Source organism: Pan troglodytes, chromosome 2 (genome assembly GCF_028858775.2).
Source record: "Pan troglodytes isolate AG18354 chromosome 2, NHGRI_mPanTro3-v2.0_pri, whole genome shotgun sequence".
Taxonomy (NCBI): domain Eukaryota; kingdom Metazoa; phylum Chordata; class Mammalia; order Primates; family Hominidae; genus Pan; species Pan troglodytes.
In genome coordinates this window covers 50676981-50690778 of record NC_086015.1, presented here as the reverse complement: position 1 = coordinate 50690778, position 13798 = coordinate 50676981, and the positions used below count along the sequence as shown (strand labels likewise).

At 57.2% G+C, this 13798-nt stretch overlaps 1 protein-coding gene across 11 annotated transcripts in view; it reads left to right on the top strand.

Moving 5' to 3' along the window:
* Positions 1–13798, top strand: part of ALS2CL (ALS2 C-terminal like) — a 24528-nt gene extending 10730 nt beyond the window's left edge. For 6 of the 11 annotated variants that reach the window (XR_010155585.1, XR_010155587.1, XR_010155584.1 and 3 more), the window contains 16 exons: positions 890–955; positions 1386–1484; positions 1577–1738; positions 2445–2556; positions 3699–3776; positions 4596–4726; positions 5963–6136; positions 6247–6343; positions 6583–6740; positions 7299–7367; positions 8247–8420; positions 9598–9640; positions 10778–10839; positions 10946–11095; positions 11211–11491; positions 11915–13798. Coding sequence is in view for 3 of the 11 variants with exons in the window: in XM_016940903.4 (XP_016796392.1) it covers positions 890–955; positions 1386–1484; positions 1577–1738; positions 2445–2556; positions 3699–3776; positions 4596–4726; positions 5963–6136; positions 6247–6343; positions 6583–6740; positions 7299–7367; positions 8247–8420; positions 9598–9640; positions 10778–10839; positions 10946–11095; positions 11395–11491; positions 11915–11995 (1753 nt within the window). In the remaining 8 variants the exon portion in view is untranslated. Of the gene's footprint in view, positions 1–889; positions 956–1385; positions 1485–1576; positions 1739–2444; positions 2557–3698; positions 3777–4595; positions 4727–5962; positions 6137–6246; positions 6344–6582; positions 6741–7298; positions 7368–8246; positions 8421–9597; positions 9641–10777; positions 10840–10945; positions 11096–11210; positions 11492–11914 lie in introns of those variants that run through there. The other 5 variants (XM_016940903.4, XM_016940902.4, XM_063806758.1 and 2 more) reach the window with 3 other exon arrangements.

Below are 13798 nucleotides of genomic sequence, written 5' to 3'. Positions count from 1 at the left end.
CCTCTTGGACTGGGCCTGGCCCAGAGACAGTCTGTGCCAAATAAAGTCTTGATGGTGACGCTAGAGGACAAGGGGCAGCAACCAAGCACTGGCCTTACAGCCTGCAGGTGCCATTCCATTCTTAGGAGGGTGGGAGAATAATTCTCACATCTGTACCTCATTGTCTGGAGGTGGTGAAATGGCTTGCACACATTCTATCTCCATCGGTCCTCATAAAGACGCTCTGTATGGAGTGCTTTTACCCATTTCATAGGTACAAACACTGAGGCCTAGTGATGGGCATAACCTGCCCAAGGTCTCAGGGCAAGTGATAGGGTGAGCCGGCCTCAATCACAGGTCTGTGTGACCCCACAGACAGGCAAGCCTTTATAGACCATGTGGCCCCACCCCATGCCACAGCTGGGAAAACAGACCCAGAGAGCAGAAGGGACTCACAAGGCTACACTCTCAAGCACCTCCGCTAGTTTCTGATACCCTGCCTCCTTTCAGAAAGGGCTCGAGAAGACTTAAGAACAAAAGGACAGAAAAAACATAGAAGTGGGGAGGAGGGTGGTAGAAACCCCACTGACCAGCATTAAACTTGAGCTTGATTCTTAGCTCTGAGCTTCCTGTTGGTCAAGGGAAAAAAGGGAACCTAGATGTCTCCAGGGCTTTCCTTATGGGATGTGGTGAGTGTGCCCCATGAGGCTGCTGGTACAGTTGGGCCAGGAGTAGAAAAGGGCTAAAGGGGCTTTCTGCAAGGGATATTCGGAGCTCAGACAAGAGGGCTGGGTGGGTGCAGGGAGCCCAGTCCAAGGGAAGAGGAAGGGAGGGCGTCTGAGAAAGTAGGTGGCTGAGGTTGCTGAGGGGTGGGTAGGCCTGAGGCTCGTGAACCTCCACTGTGTTCCAGGGGAACCCTGAAATGGCCGGATGGGCGGAATCACGTGGGGAATTTCTGCCAGGGCCTGGAGCATGGGTAAGGCTGGCTGGGGCTACTGCTGGGAGGCGTGCAGTGGGCTGAAGGGTGCTTTCCTCCCCTGCTGTGGTCACCAGCCCGGCCCCATCCTGAATTCCCAAACCTCAAGCAGGAACTTAGAGACAATCTGGTCCAGCCCCCGCCCACTGTACCAAAGGGGAACCGGGGGCCTGAATAGGGGGCCCGTCTCAGCTCGAGGTCACGGAGGGAGTGGTACAGGCCAAAAGGTGCTCCAAGGTGCACGGGACCAGGCTGGAGGGAGGGGTCCTGAGAGGGGCCCTTTGAAGGATAGGAAGGCTGAGGGCCTCTGAGAGTCTCCCTGTTGTCTGGAAGGCTCCTTGGGGGCAGGGATACTCCTGGGTGGCATGGAGTAGGTGTAATGGGCGTCTCAGGTCAGGGCTGATCCCTACCCCCACAACCATGCTGTCAGCTTCGGCATCCGCCTGCTGCCCCAGGCCTCTGAGGACAAGTTCGACTGTTACAAGTGTCACTGGCGAGAAGGCAGCATGTGTGGCTACGGCATCTGTGAGTAAGTGACCCTGGCTGGGGGGTTCATGGGCTGGGCCCATCCTCTGGGCTGAGCTCCATGAGGCAGAGCTCGTTGTTGATGGCCCTCCCCAGGTACAGCACCGACGAGGTGTACAAGGGCTACTTCCAGGAGGGCCTGCGGCACGGATTTGGGGTCCTTGAGAGTGGTCCGCAGGCCCCCCAGCCCTTCAGGTACACAGGCCACTGGGAGAGGGGCCAGAGGAGCGGCTATGGCATTGAGGAGGATGGTGACAGGTGAGCGCCCTGCAGCCACCACTCCCAGGACGGAGGGGTGGACAGGGCCCTCACAGACCAGATTGTTGCAGGACACAGGCTCGTGTTTGTCCCCCACTGTGTCTCTCTTAAGCCCCTCACTTCCCCTCCAGTCCCTCGGTTGCTGCGGAGGCTCAGGCTGAGCGAATCTTGGTCACGCTGACTGCAGGGTCGCCCCCGCCCCTCACCCCTCCTCATGGTGTTGGAGAGGCATTTCTGACCCCCCCTGCTCTGTCACGTCTAAAAACTGCAGCCCTTGCTGGCTCTCTGGGCTGTGTGATAAAGCCCTGGATCCTTGGCCTGGCAATCACAGCCTCGCCTGCTTCTCTGACCTCACCCCAGCTGCGTCTCCTGGGCACCCCTCCAGCCTTTCTGGACCACTGAAGTCCCCACGTATCCATCACATGCTCCTACCTCCATGGCTTTGCACACACTCCTATTCCCCCTGTCCTTCCTGCCACCTCCACGGAGAAGCCTCCCAGATGCCCTTCCCAGGCTGCCTCCCTCCCTCCTCCATTCTCTATTCCTCTTGGGGGTCCTGACCTCTCTGGCACTGTGTCTGTTGAGTGGATTCAGGTGATGTCACTGCCCCTTATCTGCACTCCCTGCCGCCCCGTGCCAGCAGAGTGCCCAGGAGGTACATGGGAATGAGTCTGATCCAACTCTGGCCACATTCCTCTCCCTCCAGAGGTGAGCGCTACATTGGCATGTGGCAGGCTGGTCAGCGCCACGGCCCAGGGGTCATGGTCACCCAGGCAGGTGTCTGCTACCAGGGCACCTTCCAGGCAGACAAGACGGTGGTGAGTGGAGTGTATCCTGGGCTATCCCTCTCTTTGCACCCCACTCCCGCTGGGGGCCCTGAGGCTGAGCTGAGGCCTTTCAGGGAGGGATGGGAAAGGGGGCTGTGTTCCTGGGTGCTGGAGGGAGCCAGAACCTGGGCAGGAAGCCAGCTCTACCACCCACCTCCCCTGGCCCTGGCCAATCCCTGCTCTGCCTGACCTTGGTTTCCCCATCAGCAACTCAGGTTAAGAATACTTACCATAGACTCAATGAACTAGCAAGAATGGAGCACTTGCTCATGATGATGCATTAGCTGACATTCACAGAGTCCTAACTTGACACCTGGCTCTGGGCTAAGCTCCCACCCTGATCTTGTGGGATCTTCCCAAGAGCCCTGCAGGTTGATGTCATTATTATCCCCAGTGTGTCCCTAGTGAATGACAAATGAGAGGTTCAGAGGGATCAGAGGACCTGCTCCATGTCACCTTCACTGAGTGGCAGAGCTGACACTCACACCCTGGTCTGCTGAGCCTGGCCGCCGAGCCTGGGACTCCCATGTTTGCCTCACCCATACCCTTCCAGGTGCCTGGGGAATGTGGGGCTCTGGCCTGATGGCTGTTCTTGTTATTATGGTCTGTTGGTTTGTTTATGCTCTACTTCATTCTCGAAAGGATTGAAGGAGGCCTTCAAGGAAAGAGGAAGACAAGGGGAAGAATAAGTACACAAAATAGATTTGGAAATAAGCTGAACACTAATTGTATCCCTTTTGGCTCTGAGCTTCCCGGCAGCCCATGGGGCAAGGGAGCCTGGTCAGCTCTGCCATTCCCAGGGCCAGTGACAAGCAGGGAAGCAGGGATGTTTCAGAGAAAGCCCCACATTTCTTGAGCTCCCAAGGGCTTCCTGAAGAAGCCACTGGGGTGAGGAGCCAGGGCGGAGGGTGTCATTTGGGGAAATCCAGGGATGGGGTCCTTGGGGCTGGTGCTCAGCAGGCCAAAGGCTAGAGTCCCAATTAGGTACAGTCCTGTGGGGCATGATGAGGCTCAGGGCCCCTCTCGCCATGTGTCAGGGCACATCTCCCTTCTTTGGCCATCTCTCTCCACCCTGAGTTTCCTGGCCCTTCCTCACCCACCCTTTCTACCCTCCCTGGCTTCCTCTCCCCAAGGGCCCAGGCATCCTCCTCTCTGAAGACGACTCCCTGTATGAGGGCACCTTCACCAGGGACCTGACCCTCATGGGGAAGGTGAGGACCACTGAGGCCCCCCTCCACACCCTGCCAAGGCCTTGGTTGGTGTCTGTAATCTCCCCACTTAGACTCAGGGCTGGGGGCAGGTAGGGGAGGGCCTGTCCCACCTCCCTTGGAGCCAAGGAGTGGGCACAGCAACTCCACCCTGCCACAGAGTTGTGATTGATTCTGGAGTGAGGTGAGAGGGGACCAGTGGCCTTGCCTGCTATCCAGAGGGTACCGGTGGTCTCCTGGCTGTGTCCCTCCATACCCTCCTAGTTCAGAAAACACGCCCTCCACCAGTACCAGTGCCTCGAGCAGCTGTCCCTGGAGGCACTGGCCTTCAGTGTGTGCCTCCCTGAGCTAACCCAGGAAAAGGCAATGTGTCCCCGCTGGAGCCTTTGGAAATGTAGGGGCTGTTTTGGTTTCATAATGACTGGAGCAAAGGGGTGGAGATCAGGTTGCTATGAATGGGACAGCCCCATGTGGCAAGACACCGCCCTCCTCAGGCGTTGCCTGTCCCTGGCTTACCCCCACCCCAGCCCCTCAGTGGTGGTCTCCCCACTCTTGCCTGTGAGTCCCTTCTCCATCTCTCTCCTCTTCCTACCTCAGAGGTGAGCGAGCCCCTGAGACGTGGGCACAGCTGTTGGTGGGGGGCTCTGGCAGGCATAGAGGATTATGAACCCCTCAGCATGGAGCAGCTTGAATGGATGGCGGGAAGCCCATTCATTAGTCCTTAGCCTCTCTGACACTGATGGACAGGCTTGTGGCCTGTCATGATTGGCTGGAAGGGTAACTGGGCAGACAGACATCCCTGCTCCTTCTCCTGGCTCCCAGGGCAAGGTCACCTTCCCCAATGGCTTCACCCTGGAGGGCTCGTTCGGCAGTGGGGCAGGGAGAGGACTGCACACACAGGGTGTGCTGGACACGGCTGCCCTCCCACCAGACCCGAGCAGTACCTGCAAGAGGTGAGTGCCTGGCCCCTCTGGCTCTGGGCCTATCTGGGGATGTGTCTGTGTTTCCATCCCAAAGACTCAGGTCTCCTCAGAGGGGCCTTTTTGCACCCACCTCTTAGCCCTCTAGAGAGTTCCGAGAGCCCAGGGTGTACAACTCCAGTCAGAGACTCTTGGAATCAGGGGCTGTGTAGATATAATGCGGTACACCACAAAACTGGAGAGAAATATTATTTGTAGGCTTTGCTTAGGTCCTGCTTTTTTTTTTTTTGTCACGAAAGGATACAATACGGTTTACAAACCAAACATACAGGAAAAAAAAAAAATAGAAAATAAGAGCATATGTTAACCTTAAAAGAAAGGGATATGTAGACACGTCCTACAGCATTTACAACTGATCATTGAGCCTGGCTCTGAGTTTCCTGGCAGCCAAGGTAAAGAAGGAAACTTGCTAAGTGGAATCATTATCATTATCAAGGAGTATTCCAGAGGAGGATAGACTTCTTTTCCTGTAGGAACAGAGTTCCTCCTTGGAAAACAGTTGCTCTTGTTGCGTCTGTTGAGGAAGACTCAGTATTGCACAGAGGAAGGAATCTGTGTGGGTGGCAGTTCTAATGGGAAGTGGTCCCAGGCAGCATTTCAGATGTAGGGAGGGAGTACAGTTGACTACTTGGCCCGCTGTCCCTGCATGCTGCTTCTCCCTGACAGCAGGAGCTGGGAGTGGACAGCAATCCCTAGGGGCAGGCCCCAGCCCGGGTGTGAGTGTGGGCTGCGTGTAGCCTACGAGCATGACACTGGAGTGCAGGGCTCCATTAGACATGTGCAGCCAGGCCCCAGCCTGTTGGCCAGGGCGGGATCAACCACAGGAAGGAACCAGCTGTAAGGGAGGGCAGAGGGGGATGTCTTGGAGGGGAATCCCAGACTTTGGACACTGGTCTCTCTTGGGCCAAGACCCCCTCTCTGGCTTGGCCTCCAGATCTGCCCACCTTTCTGTCTCCATCTTTCCAGGATTCCATATGCTTCTGTCTGTCTTCTCGTCGCAGGGTAGATTCTCTGTCCCTTTCTCTGCTGCTCTTCCTCCTGGAGCCGTGGAGGTCAGCCCCCTCTGCATGGTTCAATCCATCCACCCTTCTTGGGGCTTGATCCTGGGCCAGGCTCATACCCCCACCCCTCCAAGGGCCTGGGCAGAGTCCTGCCTACCTCAGCTCCATCTCTCTCTGCCCCATCACCCACCCTCCATCCCCATCGCAGGCAGCTGGGTGTGGGTGCCTTCCCCGTGGAAAGCCGCTGGCAGGGAGTCTACAGCCCCTTCCGGGACTTTGTGTGTGCTGGCTGCCCCAGGGACCTGCAGGAGGCCCTGCTGGGCTTCGACGTGCAGAGCTCCAGGGAGCTGCGTAGGTCTCAGGATTACCTGTGCTGCGAGAGGTGAGGCTGGCTGTGTGAGCATGCACAGGTCAGGGTGGGCCGGGGAGGGCTTCCTGGGGGGAGGGGCCTGGGCCCAGGTGTGGGTGAGGGATGCTGTGTGTGATGCCCAGGACCCACCCTGAGGACAGTGTGGGCAGTATGGAAGACATCCTGGAGGAGCTGCTGCAGCACCGGGAGCCCAAGGCCCTGCAGCTGTACCTCAGGAAGGTGAGAACCCTGCTGGGGTGGCCAAGGGGGTGACATTCTCACTGTCCCTGGTGGGGAAGGGCTCCCATTTTTCATAGCAGGGTGCTGACTGAAGGGGACAGGCCTGTGGATCCCTTGTCCTCAGAGGACCTTAGTGTTCCTGTGTATGAGATGGGAGAAGTGTTGGGAGGCTGGTGTGGGCATGCTGTGCTCCAGACCCCGGTGCTTAGTCTCTCTCTGTTGCCTACGCACTGGCCCAGGCTCTGAGCAACTCACTGCACCCCCTGGGAAAGCTGCTCCGGACACTGATGCTGACCTTCCAGGCTACCTATGCAGGTGTCGGGGCCAACAAGCACCTGCAGGAGCTGGCCCAGGAGGAGGTGAAGCAGCATGCCCAGGAACTCTGGGCTGCCTACAGGTGAGCTCGGTGGCAAATGGGACAGCTACTGCCCTGTGACACTAGTGTGCCCTTTCCAGGCATCAGTTCTGCCTTGCATTTGGGAGGAATGCCAAGTGTCTGATTCAACAACGAACCAGAGGCTTGGTCAGTGTGCAGCTGCTGAGTAAAAGGGTTAGAGGGTGGGGAGGTGAGAGCAAAGGCCCAGCTGCAGCCCTCAGCTAGAGTCCAAGACCCAACCAGGCCCTGGGCTGACTCTGACCCCAGGTGCACTCTCACCCCACTGTAGGCTGAGCTTGGCCCTGGACTCGGAACACACCTGCAGTCCCAGGCTGGGCTGTGACCCCATGAAACACTGCAAATAGAAGCCTTAGATGCTATAGTTCCTTCTGCTGCTGGATTCTCAGGCTAACATCCTGGAGCTCCAACCTTCTAACTTCTGTGGTTTGAGAGGATGAACCCTGCAGGCCATGTCCACAGTTCTGAGAGGCCACCTGCTTTTGCCTTTGTTGACTGGTGGTAGAACTCCAGTTCTGTGGCAAGGGGCAGCCACACCATTTCTCTCTCATTGACTCACAGGGGTCTGCTGCGAGTTGCCTTAGAGCGCAAGGGCCAGGCCGTGGAGGAGGATGAAGACACAGAGACAAGGTGACTGGCGCAGGTCTCCTTGGGGCCTGCCGTGTCCAGGGAGGCCTCATGCGTCTGCTCCTAGGACCTCCCTTGGGGAAAGAAGTGCTTCTGGGGAAGTGCTGGGCATTCACTCTATTGACCAAACATTGTGCATTGATCGTTTGTGGATTAGAATGACCCATGACCTCTGTTCTGTGAGGAACCAGGGAGGGGGCACTGCTACAATGCATTGAATGCATCTTTGTTCTAAATGTATGATCCCAATCTCATCTTTCGCATGCAGAAGGTGAGTAGCTCCCCGAGGCACCCTCCTCTCCCTGCACACAGATGGGGAAACCGAGGGCTGGTAGGGATGAGCCTGAGGTTATACAGGAGTTAGGTGGGTCATGAAATTTGTTTCCCCCAGTCCCTGGAGCAAACCTTACAATTTGCCTTTAGATTCTAGACCTGAAAGTGTTCCTGATCAGAGAGGCCTTCCTGTCACTGCCTTGCAGGAGGCAAGGGAAATGGGGTTAGACATTAGGGAGGACTCCCCGCCCGGAGTCCTAGCACAGCAAACCAGGAGGTGGAACTGAATCAGCCTGGAATGGCTGCTGAGAGCTCGGCTGCAAGTTGCTGGTCCATCTGGGGCCCTGGTTTTGCTTTCAGTCAAATGGGGATCCAACTCCTGCCCCACCTGCCATCTTGGTTGTCAAAGTCAAAGGAGGGAATGAAGTTATGAATTGAATTGGGCAAATGATGACTGAGAACAGGCTTGGAAAAGGTTTTCTGGGGAGGAGGAGGCTGGAGGCCAGGACACTGTTTGTTGTGGAACCAGGAGCTCTTTGAGACGAGACTCCAAGTAGTAATCCCAGACCCCACCTTGCTCATCCCAACCTGTTCCGGTCTCCCCATCAGGGACCTCCAGGTGCATGGATTGGTGCTGCCCCTCATGCTGCCCAGCTTCTACTCAGAGCTCTTCACGCTCTACCTGCTGCTTCATGAGCGGGAGGACAGCTTCTACAGCCAGGGCATTGCCAACTTGAGCCTCTTTCCTGATACCCAACTGCTCGAGTTCCTGGATGTGCAGAAGTAAGCCTTCCCTTCCCCCGTGCCGTGTTAGCCAGGACTCAAACTCGACTCAGACTGTCTTCAGCCAAAAGGTGGGGCTGGGGTTGATAGGTTCATGTACCCACCAAGTTCTAAGCTTATGCATTCAGGTGTGGCTGGATCTAGGTGTTCAACTGAATGACAGAGGGAAGCACCTTCCATTTCTGTTGGTCTTTCTCAGCCTCCCCCTTGTGGTGACAAACACCATAAGCACCAACCGCTCAAGGTTCATACCCTCCCAGCTCCACTCCCAGAGTCCCCACAGGAGCTGGCATTGCCTTCCAACAGCTCCCTCAGAGCCCCTGAAGTCCCTCACTGGCTCGGCTTGGGTCTTGAGCCCACCCCTGAGTGCCAGCCGTGATTGACCAGGCCTGCCTGAATATCCACTGCTGAGGCTGGGGCAAGATCACCTGCTCTGAGCACTTGGGCTGAGAGTAGGGGAGAGGAGGTCCCTCAGGGGAGACTGAGGACTGCTCTGGGTGCACGTCGGGAGGTGTTTACCACACCCCAGGGCCTCCCTTCCACCCTCAGTCTCCAAAATGACCTTTCTCTTCAGTGTCCCATCTATCCATTGATGCCACAAGTGACCCCACTGTCCACAGTAGAGGGCACGGGCACTGTCTCTGCTCCCACATCCAGGTCTCCTTTGTTACACAGGGATGGTGCTTCCCACCCACCCTGCAAATCCCTGTTTCTTCCTCTATCTTGGTGACTGTGTCCTGCATCTGACCAGCCACCAGCCTAAAGACCTGGCTGCCAGTGCTTCCCAAGCATGCCCCGCCTCCCTCACCACCTCAGTGTCACTTCCCCACACCAGCCTCCAGCTCTGCTGCATGAGGGCTGCATCCCCCTGCTCACAGCCCTGTGCTGGCTCAGCAGAGCCTCCTGGATGGAGTGCAGTCTCCTCACCCCTCCCTCTCTACTGGTCACCACGACCTGGCTTATACAAGCCCCTGGGCCGCCCTTACCTCCCTGGAGCTTCTGGAGCTCTGCCTTCTCCAGGAATCCTTCCGTCCTCCCCATGACCTAGGCTGATCTCCTTCCCCTTTTCAGGACCCAGATCTGCCGGGGGACACAGTGGCATAGGGAATTTGCCCTCTGACCTCAGACTCTGCCCCTTGTCGAGGCAGAGCCTCCTGTCTCACTTTTTCAATTTCAGGCACTTGTGGCCCCTCAAGGACCTCACGCTGACGAGCAATCAGGTGAGAGGGAGGCCAGAGCCCCAAGCCAGGGGCCCCCAGAGGTCCTGCAGGCTTTGAGGAGTCCTTTGCCTCATGATTGCTGGGCGGAGGCTGCAGAGGAGCTGGGGAGGGGCAGGGTGGGTTGGGAGGAGACACTGTCATTCTGACCTCCCAGTGTGGTGGAGGTAAGCTGTTGGCCTGTAACCACCAGGCTCAAACACAGGTTCTTACCTGGCTGTGTGACCGTGTGCAAGAGGCTCGTGCACCGTGCCTCAGCTGCCTCATCAGTAAAAGGGAGCCAACACTAGAACAACCTCAAAATTCTTATTTTATTTATTTATTTATTTACTTTTCGAGAAAAAGTCTCACTTTGTCGCCCAGGTTAGAGTGCAGTGGTGCGATCTCAGCTCACTGCAACCTCCGCCTCCCGGGTTCAAGCGATTAACCTGCCTCAGCCTCCCGAGTAGCTGGGATTACAGGCGCCTGCCAAGTGCTCACTACCATGCCCAGCTAATTTTTGTATTTTTGGTAGAGACAGGATTTCACCATGTTGGCCAGGCTGGTCTCAAACTCCTGACCTCAGGTGATCTGCTTGCCTTTGCCTCCTAAAGTGGTGGGATTACAGGCATGAGCCACTGCGCTTGGCCAGAACCACCTCAAAATTGTTGTGAGGGTGAAGTGGGCACATGAGGCAGCTGTTCTCAAAATGTGCCTGCCAGGCTGGAAGCATCAGGATCATCTGGGAACCAGTTAGGAAAGCAGATTCTTGGACCCACCTCAGACCTACCGAGTCAGAAATGCAGGGAGTGGGCCCGGGAACCTGTGTTTCACCAAGCCCTTGGGTTTGAGAACCATTGACATAGGCACTCAGAACTGGGCGGCACCCAGTGGCCAGTGCCTGTTATGATTATTATCTTCTTATCCGTTTGGATCCTCCCAACCTCATGGAGACCATTCACCCTGTTTTATGGTTGCACAAACTGAGGCCCACAGTGGAGCTGTGATTTGCCCTGGGTCACTCAGCCCTCAGGGTGGGGCTGCACTAAAGCTGGCAGTGAAGGGAAGGGTGGCGGGGGACTCAGGCCCGGCCCTGGGAAGGAGGGGATGTCAGAGCTGGGGGGCCATGGCCTCATCCAGTCCACTCCCTCCACCATGCAGAGGTACTCCCTGGTCAGGGACAAGTGTTTCCTGTCAGCCACCGAGTGCCTGCAGAAGATCATGTGAGTGTGAGCCGTAGTGGGTTGGGGGTCCGGAGGCAGAGTGTGGGGTGCTCCTGGTTGGGACTGAACCAAGGGCCTTGACCTGGAGCCAGCTACCCTGCTGCAGGACCACGGTGGACCCACGGGAGAAGCTGGAGGTGCTGGAGAGGACATACGGGGAAATTGAGGGCACGGTGTCGAGGGTGCTGGGCCGGGAGTACAAGCTGCCCATGGACGACCTGCTGCCACTTCTCATCTACGTGGTGTCGCGCGCCCGGTGAGGCAGACAGGAGCTGGGGGTGCAGGGCAGGGGAAGGGTCCCACCCCCAACCACGATATCTTCTGATACCTCTGAACCCCAGGGTTTATGGATGCAGCTTCTCTCTGTACAGATGGGGAAGCCAAGGCCCAGAAAAGGGAGGGTCCCAGCCAGGGTGCTGGGGTGCTAGAGGTAGAGTGAGGACCACACCCCAGGTGTCCAGCCATCCAGGCCAGCGCTCCTTCCCCAGCTGCCTGTCCGCGACAGCCCTCTTCTCCTTGTCTCCCTCGCTCTCTTGGTGGGGCGGTGTTCTCCAGAATTCAGCACCTGGGAGCCGAGATCCACCTGATCCGTGACATGATGGACCCCAACCACACAGGAGGCCTGTATGACTTCCTGCTCACAGCCCTGGAGGTAAGGGACAGGGGCTGTGGACCGAGGTGGAAATGCCCTGGCCCCTGGGGCAGACCCTTTTCCCTTCCCAGACATCATAACACCATAGTGGGAGGGAGCTCAAATTCACAGCTCATGTGTGACTCTGGGAAGGGGCCTCACAGTGTCCCTGATCCCGCTCTTATTAAAGGAGCCAGGGAGGGGTCCCACAGTGCATCCCGGCCCTGGGGACCCTGGGGCCATGATTGCTCCATGCTGCATTCCCAAGCACAGTGGGAGAGGAAGGGCCCCATTTTCCTTGCAGACTGTGGCTGAGGGCTGAGTTGGAGACACGCCTCCTCTGGGTTGGGAGGTGGGTGCACACAGCTATTGAGCCCTAGATCCTGTGCATGTGGTTGGGATCAGGCAGGTCAACTGGCCTCAGCCTTGCCTCTCTCCCTCCAGTCCTGTTACGAGCACATCCAGAAAGAAGACATGAGGCTGCACCGCTTACCTGGCCACTGGCACTCCAGGGAGCTCTGGTAGCCTGGCCTTTCCTGGACAGACTGCAGAGCTGAGCAGGGCACTGCCAGCCTGTCCCTCATTACCCAAGGCAAGGGGCAGGAGAGGCCCTCGGAAGCAGCTCTTGGAGGAGATGAGCATTTTGTTTTGCACAGGAAGATGCTGCTGCTGCCCTGACTGGGATGAGGGTGAGGGGTGACGGGTGTGGCCCTGGATGTGGTGGTTTTCCCTTGGCCACTAGCCCATCTTCAATGACCCCTTAATCTGCAGCAGCTCACAGGCTGGGGGTGAGGAGTCCCTGGCTTCTCTTAGCCTGAGCCTTTCTCCCAAGTTCCAGAGCCTCTCCGGGCCTCAGTGCTGCCATCTGTACAATGGTGGAGTGAGTACGCTGTAAAGGACCTTCCATTCATTTTGCTGAATTCCAGAGTCCTTTTGGAAAACTGACTTTAGTCTGCTGGGCTGTACTGACCTCTGGCAGGCTCGAAGCCTCACTGGGTATGCAGTCAACAGGATGGGCCTGGAGATCCGTGAACTGCAGGCCACGTACCCATGACGTAAACGGCGGCACTGGAGCAAGCTGGGGCGGGGGTGGGTAAACCCTCACTGCCAGCAGGCCCCAAGTGGCTTGTAAATCATTCTCCTGTGACGTCTGTGGGCCTGCGTGGGGACAACAGGGGCACATGACATCTGCCTGGGCCCTGACCAATAAACCCTCAGACCCAGGACCCAGGACCCTGCTGTAGTTGGGGAGCAGGAGTACCATTGGGAGGGGAGGACTTTATTTAAACAGTGGTTCTAGTGTGGGACCAAGAGAGGCAGGAGCTGGGTCTTGGGGCAGCTTTATTCCTGTTGGGCCTCAGTTTCTCTTCCCCACACAGTTTATCTTCCGTCACATTGTACCGGGTGACGTGCACGGTCTCCCTCTGCCCTAGCAGGAGATGCATGATGACAGGCAGTGTGATGTGTTCTGAAAGTGTCCAGGGCAAAGCGTAGGGAGAGGGTGGATTTGTGCAGGGTGCAGCTCTGGAGAAGAAGCTGGATCACTCTTGGTCCCATTCCCTAGGCCCTGAGCAAGTCAGGCTCCTGGCTCTGGGTGTGGCTCCCCCAAACGAAGTACTGACTTCAGCCTGTGAGGGGAGGGTTGAGGGAGGCTCTGGAAAGCCCAGCCACACCTGAGTCCCTGGCAGTAGCCTTGGGGCAGAGGGCACCCGCAGAGTCCCAGAGATGATGTGGGCAGTGGGCAGAGAGAGCCTTGGTGCCTCTGTTTGCCACCACTTCCCCAGGAAGGAGGGACAGCATTTCTCTGGCTGGTTCCACTAAATGTGCCAGCCCAAATGCAGGGCATGGGCTCTGGTTCTGCCAGGAGCCTGTGACACCCCCAGGAAGGGGGTAGAACTGAGGAAGAGCGAGGATATGCAGGGTGCACAGGCACTCATGCTTACCGGGACTGGGGCAGCTCACTAGGATTCTATCCTTTCCAATCGGCATCAGCCAGCTCTTGTCCCCTGATAAGTGAGGACAGCCTGACCCTGGCCTCAAATGCAGCCATCCCTGAGTTCATGCGATGCTGACGGGACCCCAGCACACTTCCCTGCCTCCTTTGAGATCTGCAAGCCCTTGCTGCAGTTCAGATTCAACAAGGCCCTCTGCCCACCCTCTCACTAGGCCTCACCCAACACCAGTGGAACTGGAGCCTCTGGCTGGGCACAGTGGCTCACTTTGGGAGGCTGAGGCAGGAAGGCTGCTGGAAACTGAGAGTTCAAGACCAGCTTGGGCAACATAGTGAGACCCTGTCTCTACAAATATAAAATAAAATAATTAGCTGGG